Source organism: Fistularia commersonii, chromosome 25 (genome assembly GCF_037954325.1).
Source record: "Fistularia commersonii isolate RoL2024-O1a breed Wild chromosome 25, RoL_Fcom_v1.0, whole genome shotgun sequence".
In the NCBI taxonomy this organism is placed as follows: domain Eukaryota; kingdom Metazoa; phylum Chordata; class Actinopteri; order Syngnathiformes; family Fistulariidae; genus Fistularia; species Fistularia commersonii.
Genome location: NC_141308.1, coordinates 8,207,410 through 8,220,678, shown reverse-complemented (window position 1 = coordinate 8,220,678; position 13,269 = coordinate 8,207,410). Strand labels below are relative to the sequence as shown.

The 13,269-nt window shown below is 39.3% G+C and overlaps 1 protein-coding gene across 1 annotated transcript; it reads left to right on the top strand.

Moving 5' to 3' along the window:
- The first annotated feature begins 51 nt into the window (after window positions 1–51).
- On the top strand, window positions 52–13,181 carry mtf2 (metal response element binding transcription factor 2). Its single transcript, XM_086172608.1, has 15 exons — window positions 52–350; window positions 1,714–1,915; window positions 2,521–2,602; window positions 3,563–3,673; window positions 3,793–3,893; window positions 4,107–4,282; window positions 4,391–4,486; window positions 5,114–5,182; window positions 5,403–5,526; window positions 6,231–6,298; window positions 6,433–6,603; window positions 10,094–10,202; window positions 10,376–10,434; window positions 10,642–10,746; window positions 10,874–13,181. The coding sequence occupies exons 1-15, from the start codon at window positions 346–348 to the stop codon at window positions 11,247–11,249; spliced, it is 1,854 nt and encodes a 617-aa protein (XP_086028734.1). The 5' UTR covers window positions 52–345; the 3' UTR covers window positions 11,250–13,181.
- The last annotated feature ends 88 nt before the right edge of the window (window positions 13,182–13,269 follow it).

Genomic DNA, 13,269 nt, shown 5'->3' with positions numbered 1-13,269 from the left:
CGCTTCTTTAAGGGGCGGATGTTCCCTGCTTTGTAAATGCCCTGCCTACAATTTCAAATGTTTGAAAAAAAAAGGTTGAACGGAAAAGCAAGTAGCAACAATCGACAGCGGTCGTTTAAGCGCTTCCCACAATGCACTCCCCGATCATCAGCGGGAAACCAAAATGGCGAACATACTCGGGGAAAATGAACCGTTTGTTATTTTCTGAGGAAGGCACAGGCACGGCAAGTTCCTGCGACATACTTTTTAAATAGATGCAAACGTGATAGGAGCGGGGCCGCACAAGACACCTTTATCCAGCATTTTTTTGTTATACTAGTGGTCTGTAGAAGCGGAGGTGACCGAATGAGGTATTGTTGTCATCATGTTTTCCTCCGGTTGGGGGGTGTGGGTCCGACGGTCAGCGACCTGGCCGGCGTTACGGCTCTACATGTGGATTATTTATGCTAACAGATAAGCTTAGGCCATTAGCATTTAGCTAATACGCTTTCACGACATTACGCCAATGTGAGACGAATTAAGATGGCAATTTACTACCTCTCACAAAGTGGTTTAGCATTATCAACCGAACAAAGGGAGGTTCACAATATCGCTTTTGGAAACCGAGACATATTTAACTCATTGTCTATACATGCGCCGCCGTGAAATTTCGTTTGTTAAGGTACAGCCTTCAACGGCCGTTTTTCAAGTGTCAGTTCATTTGTGATAAAATTCGTTATGGTTTTGTATTTCTATTTTTGACTTGGGAAATATTATTGAATTTACATCGCAGCTATTACCGACTGCCGCTGCTATGAATGACCAATTAGCACTCATGAAAATAATGACATTGTGTTTGTGTCTACTGGAGGGGAAATGGCATGTGTTCCTTTCAGTCAGTCGTTTCGATGATAACTTATGCATATAGCTTCCATTCTTACTGTTCATAAAGGGTTTAAAATCTATATTGACCCATAGATCTGTAGAAAATGAGTTGGCCACTAAAGAGGTCAGCAGGGGTCAAAATGGTTGTTTGTAGAACTACATTTGGCAATGTAGAGGCAAAAATACAGATGATTTTGACATTTTAAGATAATCTAGAGCCTCATTTTTATTCACTGTCTGTCAAGATAAACTGAACATGCTCAGTAATGGAAACGAATATCACAGTCATAGTATATTGCAGTATATTATAATTCATATACAGTCAGGGTATCACAGGCAGCTAACTGCTACATTCTTTAGCATTTTAAAACTGAACATAAAGAAACATTAAAATTAAAAAGAGGATGACAGAGCTCACCATTTTGATACGTGGTATAGATAGTCTGAAGTTTTACTGCTTTTTGTTTCAAATTTTCTTGCATAGGTCTATTTTGTTTAGTTAATTTTGTAACACATTTCCTGATGCTCTAAGGATGATTAATGTTGATCTATTGCCAGTTAAGTCATGACCTTAACACACGAGCAAAACCAAAAAAAAAATCTCCCATAATTCAGTTGTCCTAAAAGGATTGACAAATAACTAAATAATCAATTATCCTTTTACAGTGTCCACCAATATAAGAATGATGCATCACGATAGGCGATATGGAAAATAATGTCAATATTCCATTATAACAATATGGCAAGCCTTACCTGTGTTACATCGACATGTTTCAAGATATCTGGAAAATAGCAAGTGACTCCCATAAACTGTTGTTTTTTCTTCCTATCTTCCCTCCTTATTTTCAGAGACTCAGGGGTTGTGGATCACCTTTCTGTCCATCAGAGAGCTCACCCCCAGAGGCAGCAGCAGGCTGTATCCTTATCCCCCTCAAGCCTTTCTGCCCGGGTCGAGTATGGAGAAGATAGCATGTCTGACAGGTTCTCAGAGGGACAAGACGTCTTGGCCCGATGGTCAGATGGCCTCTTCTACTTGGGGACAATCACAAAGGTTTGTGTGGGCAAAATAATGAATGCAATAGTGAGTGTATTGTCAGGAACATCCCCTCGTGCAGACTCGCATACTGAAATACATTCGCAAGTTCCTGCCTACAAAGACCAAGGCTAAGAGGAAGAACTTAGTTTTACAAGTCCTGGCATCCATTATTTTTTTCATGGTTGGTCAGTCTGACTGTCATGGTTGGACACTCTGATTTTTGATCTTGGATTAAAAATCTTGGATTCGCCCTTTGATGCTCATGAATGCAGCCCAGCCACTACTTGAGTTTTGCCAATGCTGATTTATGAATACACAAATTCCAACATTGACTTTTTGATTTTCTTCAATGACTTTATATTTTTTGGTAAAATTCCTGTCAAAATGTCCTGATAATATAGTAGAAGACATTGTGTGACTTAATTTTTATATGGAACTGAAGATAGAACACACACACAATCACAAATATACACACTCTCAAAAGCATTTACCAATAACGCACTCGTGTCAAAGCCAATGAGGTATTGCTGCTCAAGGCCTCTGCAGATGTGAGATAGGTGGGCCTTGTATTGTTTCTTTTGTGGATGAAGATGTAAATGTGTCTTTGTGTACTTCCTCAGATAGACCGTGAAAAGCAGCGATGCTTTGTTGTTTTTGAGGACCGGTCAAAGTCTTGGGTTCTCTGGAAGGATATTCAGACAGGTAAGAAACTTTTATTTCATGTGTTTGTAATTTGTGAAATGTTTTCTTCCTGCTCTTGTAAAAATAGAATAGTGGGGACGGTGTGGCGCATGAGGTAGAGCAATTGTCTTTGGAACCTAACATTCGATTGCCAGCTCCTCCTAGTGTGTCGAAGTGCTGTTGAGCAAGATGCTGAACCCCTAACTGCTCCCCTGGCGCTGGTAGACCCCAGCCTACTGCTCATCCATGATGGGTTAATTGCTGAGAATGAATTTACACACAGGGATTAATATAGGATTAATTATTATTATTATTATTATTATTATTATTATTAATTTCTAGTGTATTGAAAAACTACTTGCTATTAAAATACCTAGAAAAAAGTGTACACTTTGATAATAACGTTTGATCTGTTGGATAGGGTTAATCTGTTTTTTGCCTCCCTTTCCCCGGTGCTGGACTTATCTCTTTGCTCAGCCTACTGACAGTTAACTGTACATTCAGTGGCACTCAGCAGTTCAGAGCCACTGCTCTGCTTGCATGTTGATTATGGGTAAAGCAATGTAGCCTTGAGTCTGACTGACAGTTCCTGTTCAATTGTAATCATTGGAGACAGAAAATGAATTCATGCCAAGAATCAATGACTTCAATTATCCAATGCATTTCTTTCTTAACAAGCTCAGAAATACATGCAAAGATTACTTGCCAACAATTTGGATTAGTTTATCACAATGGGATAGTTATAGTACTTTGTATGTGTCAATGACTTGACATACTGTATCTCACTCAGATATTGCCACTGTCTAATGTGATTTGTCTGTGTAGAATTTATTTATTTTATTTTCACGAAGGGCCCTGTTTCTCACATAATACACAGGATTTTTGATCACCCGCATTGATTTGAGATTAAAACTATTCGAGAGGAGTTCTTTTTCCTTGCTATCACCCTGTATAATGGCTGTGTTGCTTATCCCTTTTAAGGAGATGAAGATGACGACGATGATGACGACGATGACATTGTCTGTTCAATATGCCAGGATGAAACGTCGGAGGAACCCAATGAAATTGTCATTTGTGACAAATGTGGACAAGGTATTTTGCATTGTCTTCACATCGGTATCAATGTGGTTCAATCCTTAACTGAGAAAACTAGTCTTTTCAAACTAGCAATCATTTGAGTGTTTCTTGGGAATATGTTTTTTGTCTTTCAGGCTACCATCAGCTGTGTCACTCCCCCATCATTGATGCAACTGTCATTGATTCAGATGACAAGTGGCTCTGCTCGGAGTGTGAGCTCACTGCTTTGCCTAAGGTGCAAATGTGAATTAGTATAATACCTTCAATTGAACGAGTAAGCTGTTTGGATAAGTGTGTGTTAAATATCAAGTCACTCTATTACACTGTAGAGTAGAATGAAGACATTACTCAAAACCTTCAGGACAACTTGTGGATAATGCATATGAGTACACCAAGCAGGTTTAACAAGGTAATTATATTAATATGTTCTTTTTGTATGTCTTCATAGAGGGGGAGTGGGCACAGGAAGGTGGCGAGTGCTAAAGGTTTTTTGCTGCAAGAACAACAGCTGCAGCACATGGAGGTGCACTTGTCCTTTCCATACGCCCTGGATGAACTGGTGTGGGATGAGGGTCACAAGACAAACATCCAGCAGTGTTACTGCTACTGTGGGGGTCCAGGAGAGTGAGTAACAAAAAACAGTGCCTCCTTTTTCCCATTCTAGTTGTTGAGATTTCTGATATGGCGCCCGATAGAACCAACCAACCTGTATATTTCTGCTTTTCCCTTTAGCTGGTATCTGAAGATGATGCAGTGTAACAGGTGTGAGCAGTGGTTCCACGAGGCTTGTCTCCACTGTTTACAGATGCCCATGCTCTATGGAGATAGGTAAAAATTTATCCGAGATAAATAATGTATCTGAGATCATTTACATGCTGACTCTGAATTATATATGATTGTTTGGTAGCAGTCATTTGAATTGTCAAAAGTCCTCAATATTTGTAAAATTTGTTCATTCTTTTGGGCTGCTGAAGTTACTTTCCACTCATTAACTTTAGTAATTTTAGCCTTAGATGCATAACTTAATGGACCATGTAGTGTCCACTGGGTTACAGAGGACATGAAAGGAGTGGGGGTGAGAGAAGAGGAGAAAGGAAGTTAATTTGCTGTAGTGACCACTGAAGGGAGCAGCCAAAAGAAGAAGATAATGCCTAATTGTTGATCATTATGGAAGAGGAAAAGCCTCATCATCTATGCAAATGAATTTTAAAGCAGCATTCTAAAAGAAATTATTTTTTGTTTGGCACACTAGTTGTACTATCATGTTAAAAAAAAACATTTTTAGAGAAAAATTTATAATTTTGGTCAGGCTTATGATGTATCCGCATTAGGACAAATGAATATAACTATTGCTTCTGTAACACAGCATTACCTATCTGCGTACAAATTTTTTTGTGATCTTTGGTCTCCAGGTTATTATTAAAAGTTGACTAGACTTTGTTTTGATACCCCCAGGTTTTATCTGTTCATTTGTTCCGTTTGTAATGGTGGGCCTGAGTACCTCAGCAGGCTGCCTCTCAGGTGGTAAGTGGCTCCATGTGTTTATTTATTGCAGAAATTAATGTCTTGTCATAAGTTTATTAAAGAAGGCACACAAGCATATGATCATCCTTCCCCTAATAAGTAACCTTGCTTGAGGCACAGAGGCTCTTCCTAAAGCTAATAATAGAGCCTGATGATACATGCCTCGCCTGCAGTCCCTCTTCAGAAATCCAGCTATGTTATAATGTACTGACTCTTGCAGGGAGGATGTTGCACACCTGAGTCTGTACAACTTGAGTGTGATTCACAAGAAGAAGTATTTCGACTCTGAGCTGGACCTGATGAGTTACATCAATAACAACTGGGAGCTGCTCCAACTAGGCGAAGTAAGGAGAACACAGCTGTGTTCTCAATTATTTGACTGCTGGAATATGAATCTGCAACTATAATGCCTGTTACCTAGTTTTTTTCCATGAATGCTGCTTCTCTAATGGGAACATTTCTAAATTAAACATTATATTTAATTAAGTATCTTGATGGATATTTTTTGATAGTCAGACACAATTGTAATAAGTTAAAATAACAGTCAGTGCAGAACATAATTTGAACTTGATTAATTAAGGTCTTGAAATTAATGTTGGATGTGTTTTTTTTTTTTAACCAGCATGTTACAAGTTTGTAATTCAATCAGAACTGAACTAACACTGAAGTTTGAGATAAAAAAAGGTTTTCTTTTATTCACACTATACAAACACTCTATACCTTTTTGTTTAAAAAAAGCACAAAATCATCACAAGCATAAAGTAGCTTGAATATATCAGATGATCTCTAGTGTCCGATTTAAGTAGATTATTTGGTATTCCTTTGTTGTATAGATTGTGTGCGTATATGTGTGTGTGCTTTTTTTAAAATTCAATCTTAAGAAAATAGAAACTGGATGATGGAAATCTAGTAGTTGAAACATCATTCTGGGGTGACTCATTCAGCTTTTAATTTCATGTTGGTGTTTTTACCCTTGTAATCACCTCTCTAATCTTGTCTGTGTTGCTTGTGTGTCTGGTGATCCCAACCCCCCCTCAACACCTGCCAGCTTGCCAACACTCCCAGATCAGAGAGATATGAAAGTATTCTGGAGGCACTGAACAGCAATACCACAATGTAAGTTTCCTTTACTGGTTTTTGATGTTGATGAAGACACGTATGTTCACTCCTTATTTCAGTCTTAATCTTTCAGGCTTTTCATGCTGTCTATCTTTATATTTGTATATCTGTTGGTCAACTTTGTGTGCCAGGTTCATGTCAGGAAAAGAGGTCAAGAAGAAGAAGCACTTGTTTGGACTGAGGATTCGTTTCCCTCCCGCTCCACCCAATTGTGATGAGCCAGCAAGCAGAGTGATGGAGCACGCCTCACATGAGATTACCATCAAGGGCTGCAAGTCAAAAAAAGCCCTTTCTGGCATGAGGCAAGATTTTTGATTTATGTTTGACCTGTTTAAAGTCACAGCTATTATTCAATCAGGATTGAAATGCTTAGTTAGCATTTCATGATATTTATAACCTTTTTTCCATATGAATAGATATTTCAATAACTGTTGGGTGTAAAATAATATTGGTACTCCTCGAAACATCGAGGAAGCCTCGATATAAACACAATCTTCCTAATTAAACAATCTTACTGATCTGAATTTTTCAAATATATTAAATATATTATTAGAAATAAAGTAATCATCTTCTAACTATTCTAATATTCTAAGTATTATAAACTAGGGTCTGACGTCTATAATAACTGCAAGTGAATATAACTACCATATTTTCCGCACCATGAGGCGCACGGGATTATGAAGCGCATCTTCAATTAATGGCCTATTTAAAAAAAAAAAATCATGTACAAGGACCATATTATAGAAGCCTCTGTAGTGGCTGGGATTGTGTTATGGATCCACTAAATGGAACTGCGCTAAAGGGAATGTCAACAAAACAGTCAGATAAGTCAGTCAGACTTCATTAATAGAATACAAAACAACGTTCTGACAACTTTGTTCACTCCCAAAACCAGTTATTGCATTCACAATATTGTACCGTACGTACTGGTAGCTCTTACCGGCATTTGCGCCACCTTCGTCGAAAACAATGTATTTCTAACTTAATTTGTCACAGTTCAAAGCTTTTCATAAAACGAAACCACCAAGAAGGGCCGCCTCTAGATTCATTGATGTTCATGTCGCTAGCTAACGCTGTTGCCTTCATTCATATAGTAACTGTGGTGACACTTCTACTTGTTGCTCTCTGTTCAACAACCCACTGTTCAAGTTTGTCCTTTAACTGTAGCCATCTCGCTTTGTTTCCTTGGAAACTCTGTTTAGTCTTCTTTACTTGGCGCAGGTCATCTTGTTGCTTCCTCCACTTCCGTACCATTGATTTGATAATGTTGAATTCTCTCGCTGCTGCTCTATTCCCATGTTCTACTCCGTGACTGATCGCCTTGAGTTCAAACTCTGCGTTGTAATCGTGTCTCTTGAAAGGTGCCATTTTGGGGTCTTTATACACACACAAGTGGTGTGGGACTGGAATTCCCCTTTACTGTTTTTACCGCTGCTACTTTGGCAACGTACATGCAAACACACACACACAAATGGAAATGAAAATGCACTCTTCACGTAGTCATACTGTATATCCCAGCATGTACCGTGGGCTTCTTCTTCTTCTACGGGAGAAAATGGAGTCGACGGCTGCGTCCCGTGGTTGAGGCGGACTGTTGGTTTTTGAGAAGACTAAAGTGTTTTAGGTGCACCTTATAGTGCGGAAAATACGGTACATCTAAAGATCCCTCCTCTTCAGGCCAAAGCTCCATTCACTGTTGGTGAATGGAGCTTTGGCCGGGAGGAGTTGATATTATCAGACAGTGGCCTTTGATCAACGGGTGTTTTGACCCTGAACTGTTACACCCACTATGCAGGGAACCTTCTGCAGCCTACCTTGACAGGGAACAGCCATAGCTGCCAGTTCTACATGGGGTCCTGGTATTTTGCCCTCTTTCAAAGGCTTGATCACATATCTCCTCCAATGGGACTACAAGTTCGATGAGAACGAACTTTTTTTGCCTCTTCTGACCACAGAACCACATCAAGCCTCAGGGTTGTCTGGACTACCTGGGGGAACTGCAGTCTTTCCCCCAGGTCATAGGGACCTCATACACTGTCAGCAGCCACATGAGTCTCACAAGCAATCCGTGCTGGAAAAGCTAATCCTTGAACTTACCGGGGAGCCCTGATTTTTTTCTATTTGCCTCATCTGTTCCTCATTTTGCCTTTCCCTATTGGTGATGTTGTTCTTTTTGAAACATGAATTATCAAATCACTTACCTAGGTTCTTGATTGGATTCTCATCAATCAGTGGAATAATTTCTCCTTGCACTTGTAGCTTCAACCTGTTTGTTAGACCTCCTCTTCTGATTGCCATGCTTCTAGACTTTTTTTGGCTTTAACCGCATTCTGGCCGACATTGCCAAGCGGTCCAGAGATGTAAGCACCCACCTTGCCTCCACATGGGTCGCAGTTGTCACGGTGATGTCACCTATCTAACCTCTTAGTGGGGATTGCCCAGTGCCTGACTTCATTTAAGGTCCTCTGATTTCCCTCTCAGCAGTTGTTATGAGGTTCATTCCCATGATGAAGATAATGGGCGATATTGTTCATCCATTAACAATCCCCTTCTCCAGGTTTTGACACCTTATTGTAAACTGGGATGATTAGTATCGTAACTGGATGCCTCCAAAGTAGATGGTGACCATTCCCCTGATATGCTGGGGGATCTGATAGTGGTCTAAAGTTGCGAAGATCGGGACGTGACGGATTGAACCAAAAGCACAGGCTAAATACATCCGAGTAGTTTAGTTTGCTCTTGCTAGATTTAGCCCCCCGGATTATCAGACTGAGATCTCTGATGTGTTCCAGACATTCAGAGAAACCTAACCTTTCTGTATAGGTGTCAACATATCCATTCTCAGTCATCTATTTGGTCATCCTTTTTGCTAGTAAAGAAAAGTAGATTTTGCCTTCAATACTGAGGAGTGACGTTGTCAGGAATTGGTTGATGGTTGAAGAGCCCTCTTCTTTCGTCACAAAAAAGCTTTCATCCTTCTTCCAACATGATGGAACGATGTCCTTTTCCAGATCGTTCGAAAAGCTTCCAAAGCCTCTGAAGGAACATTGGGCATTTCTTTAAACCCTTTTAGAGTATACTGCTGGGCTTGGCGCAGACCCTGTTCTTGCCCTCTTCAACTCCTCTATTATTTCCCTCCAGGAAGGTTCACCAATATTGAGCGCTTTTCCACGCAATCAATGCCTGGGTTAGCATCCAGGGCCTAATTTCTGAGGATGTCATTATGGGTCCCCCCAAGAATGCCTCAACATCCTCCTTGGAGCTTGTTAGCAATTGTGACTTTGTTTCCTCCAGCAGTTTCCTCATGAACTTGAAAGGGTCTGTGGTGAACTCAACTTTTTCATTCTTCCTCTCTTTTCTCGTTCTCCTAATGGTTTCTTCTTGCCGGAATCAATAAGAATAAGAATATGTCTGGCTGATGCCGTCTGTATTAATATGTGTGGCAAAATTTCCAACGACACAAGGTTATCGTCAAACTAGATAACTATTTGAAAGAATATTGTGTATAACAAAACTGAAGAAATAGGAAAGTGCACAACATTTTCGCTCTGGCTTTTAAGTTTTCCCTTCCCAAATGCTGACACACCTCTAAACAAGCATCTTGATATTAATCTTGCCCAGTTGTAATGGCCAGTTATAGTTAGAACTGGTTCACATAATTACTCCCAATGACAGAACTTCCAATCTTAAATAAGATATCCAACTTCAGCAACATCATGGAAAACATTTTACTGTCATTTGTTTTAAATTAATGAATTAATATTTGTTGTTTTTTTTCTATACAATCTGTAGTGCTTCAAACAATGGTGTTGAAAAAAAGGCAAAGAAGAAAAAGAGGAAGCAAGGCAGACCGGCTCTGGGGGCACTGGCCAAACGACGCTCCACTGAACTCTTGTCCCAGGTGTGTGCGTATGTGTGTGCGTGCATGCGTGTATTTTATTTGGCAGGAGCTGGGTGTGTCCATAGTTTTAGAAAGTTGTATGCATTTTTGTATATGATACTTTCAAGGTCTGTTCAGAACCATGTAATTTATTCTGTCTACATGATAAATGCTGATTTTCTTGTCTTTCACAGGAACTAAGAAAGCGTCTACCACTTGAGTCCCACTCATTGGATCAATTCACTTCCACCAAGTAAGTGAAATAATGAGCACAATGGAATCAATGTCTTTCAAGGCAGTCTACTTGACAGTTTCATCATTTTGAAATATGTTATAAATTAAAGAATAAATTGTTTAATCAAAATGTTAAAGGGCTGAAATAGACATCAGATAAACTCAATGACTAATATTTATATATCCCTTTGTGTTATGTCTCTCTAATTTTCCATACTCTCCACAGTAGGAGTGACAGGTCTTTACTGTCAACTCGAACCTCAGATGTGGAATCTATAGGAGCCCTGAGCACCACTGAAACTACCTCAACTAGCATTTCAAGACAGTCTAGGTATGTATGTTGTGTAACCACCATTTCTACTCTTGTCTCTTACATGTTCTTTGCATCTTTTTTTCTTTTTTTTTGTGAATCGCAAATTATTTATAAACTCTATGTAACCTATCAAACACCCCTTTAGCCTCTGTAGCTCCAGCAAGACACATACAACAGCCTGCCCCATGCCTGTGTCCCCTCCACCCATAAAAAGGAAACGCGGGAGACCACGACGTACTTTGCAGCCCCCCAACCCAGAAATCCCACCCCCAAGTCAAGGAGACCCAAACCCCTCAGTCACAGAGATGTTGAGCCCCCTCCCAGGGCTGCACTCCACAGACATAGTTCATGGTATGGACCCCAACAGCCAGCTCTCTCACCTCAAGAGCTCCATCAGCAGCTATTTTGGAGCAGCGGGGAGGCTGGCTTGCGGAGAAAAGTACAAAGTCCTGGCTCGACGGGTCACCCTGGATGGCAAGGTCCAGTATCTGGTGGAGTGGGAGGGAGTCACTGCCTCCTAGACTTGTCATCGCCACTGTCACTCATGAGCCACCGAGGCGTTCAAGGCTGTGGGAAGGACATGTATTCAGCCTGTAATTTAGAGCATTAAGTGATGTATGCCTTTGTTTAGTTTAGAAGGAGACAAGTTTTCTTGTTAAACTCACTGCAAAGCCTACTGGATCAGTGCAGCCCAGTGTTAGTACCTTACATGTAAACTTGACTCTTTCTCGTGTTTTAAGATTCTAATGATGCAAGCAAGGCTCATCAGTATATCACCATATTTTGGTTTTTCTGCTTTAAACTTTCCTCTTACAAAAAAAAAAAAAACCTGATCGATGTGCTGCACCTGTAGGCTTTCAGTGAACCATTATAATGATTGATTTTTTTTTTATCCAGTGATATGCTTTTCATTTTCAGACCAGCTATGTATGGAACTTTTTTCACACCATGTAGTTGGTATCAAAGATATTCAATCCGGAATCTGGGACAATAAGAGAAAGAGGGGAAGGGTTTTTTGGACAATTCATGTCACAACTGAAGTCAAACATCAAAGTCAAACAACGTTAAATCCATTTGCTTAACATTTATTTTCTTACAGTATATGCAGCGTTTTAAATTGTGTCCCTTTTAAGATTGTGACCCCTCCCTCTTTGTCCAGCTGTGAGTACCTCTTGTTGCCTTTGGCAGACATTCTTCAGTTCTATTAGAAAGTGTGCTCCTTCGTGAGCAGGTTCAGGGGGAATTCAAACGAGATGTGCTGCTGCAAATGTTTATTTTATATAGAATTATGCTACATTATTACTTTTTCTACTCATACTTTCTCATATGCCTTTCTGTTCAGTGTGGCAGATTTCTGATTTCCTTTATTATAATTGTAATAGATTGCACGTGAAGTAATGTTGTCTCTTTAAAACAACTATTATGAGCCAGAAAGCTCAAATTACGGCAGCATTTCTCATTTAAGATGGTCACCAATAAATCTTTTTTAAATGTTGTGTGTAAGCGGTTTTAAAATAAATCTAGGGAATCCATCGTACACTCTCCAATCTAAAATGCATGTTACTCAAAAAACATTTTTTATTGAGGCATTTTGAAGCATTGTGAATGATACTCATATCATTTTGAAGAAAATCTTTAAGGACCTATCGAGATTTTATTTTGTCTAATCATCAAAAGAAGAAAAAGGTGCTGCATCAAGTGATTGTAGTTTTATTTAGCTCCCATACCAGAGTTGACAATTTTAAGTCTTGGAAAGATGTCTCAATTGGATCATAGGGCTTGTACATGTGGAACTTCAGTATTGATATTGTGATGGTTTTGACTCAGGAATTATTGTTTTCTGTTGCAAGTAATCATTAACTGAAAAATACACTCTTTGGTTTTTTTCATTTTTTTTTTTCATTTTCAATCCTATCTTTTATACTCAAGCTGGGGATAAGCGCTCACAGCAATGCCTGTTGCCCAAATTCTTCATTGTATGGCTTCAGCAATTATTCAGTTAATGTTAGTCACCATTTTATAGTCTCTTCCTGCCTTTGCCAAGTTACTTTGAACGTTTCATGAGCAAAAGCATTGTCTTTTTTTTATTTCCCCACTGCATTTGCTTGTTGATTCTGAGTCAGAAAACAATCACTGGAAAATGAACATGCTGTATGTTTCAAGAAGTAAATATCAGTGTTTCTATCCATTTTTGGAGATGTTTTTGTTCAAATGGACAGATCTTTTGACATTTATACCTCTTCACTTTAAGGATGTAGTCATCTGAAACCTGCTGTTTCCCCTGTGTTGCCAGTATGTAGTGGTCACTGGTTTTCAACAAGCCACTGCAGCCAAAGAACAGTTATCAACGTGCAAGCAGACAAAGAGTTGCTAGATTTTCATGCATCATCATATATGTTGTTACTTCTGAACTTGATTTGTTAAAGGAATAATAAAAAAAACATATTTTCCAAGTTTGTTCTGCAATTTTAAAGTATCTGCCGATATAGTATGTATATTTTCTTTAACAACTATCCCACCCCTTATTTTTAAACATTAAAA

What these genes read in the sequence shown, in the direction of transcription:
- mtf2 (XM_086172608.1), top strand. An exon ending in CTGAACAGCAATACCACAAT is followed by an intron (nt 6,299 to 6,432) that starts GTAAGTTTCCTT and finishes TTTGTGTGCCAG; the next exon opens with GTTCATGTCAGGAAAAGAGG. An exon ending in AAAGCCCTTTCTGGCATGAG is followed by an intron (nt 6,604 to 10,093) that starts GCAAGATTTTTG and finishes TACAATCTGTAG; the next exon opens with TGCTTCAAACAATGGTGTTG.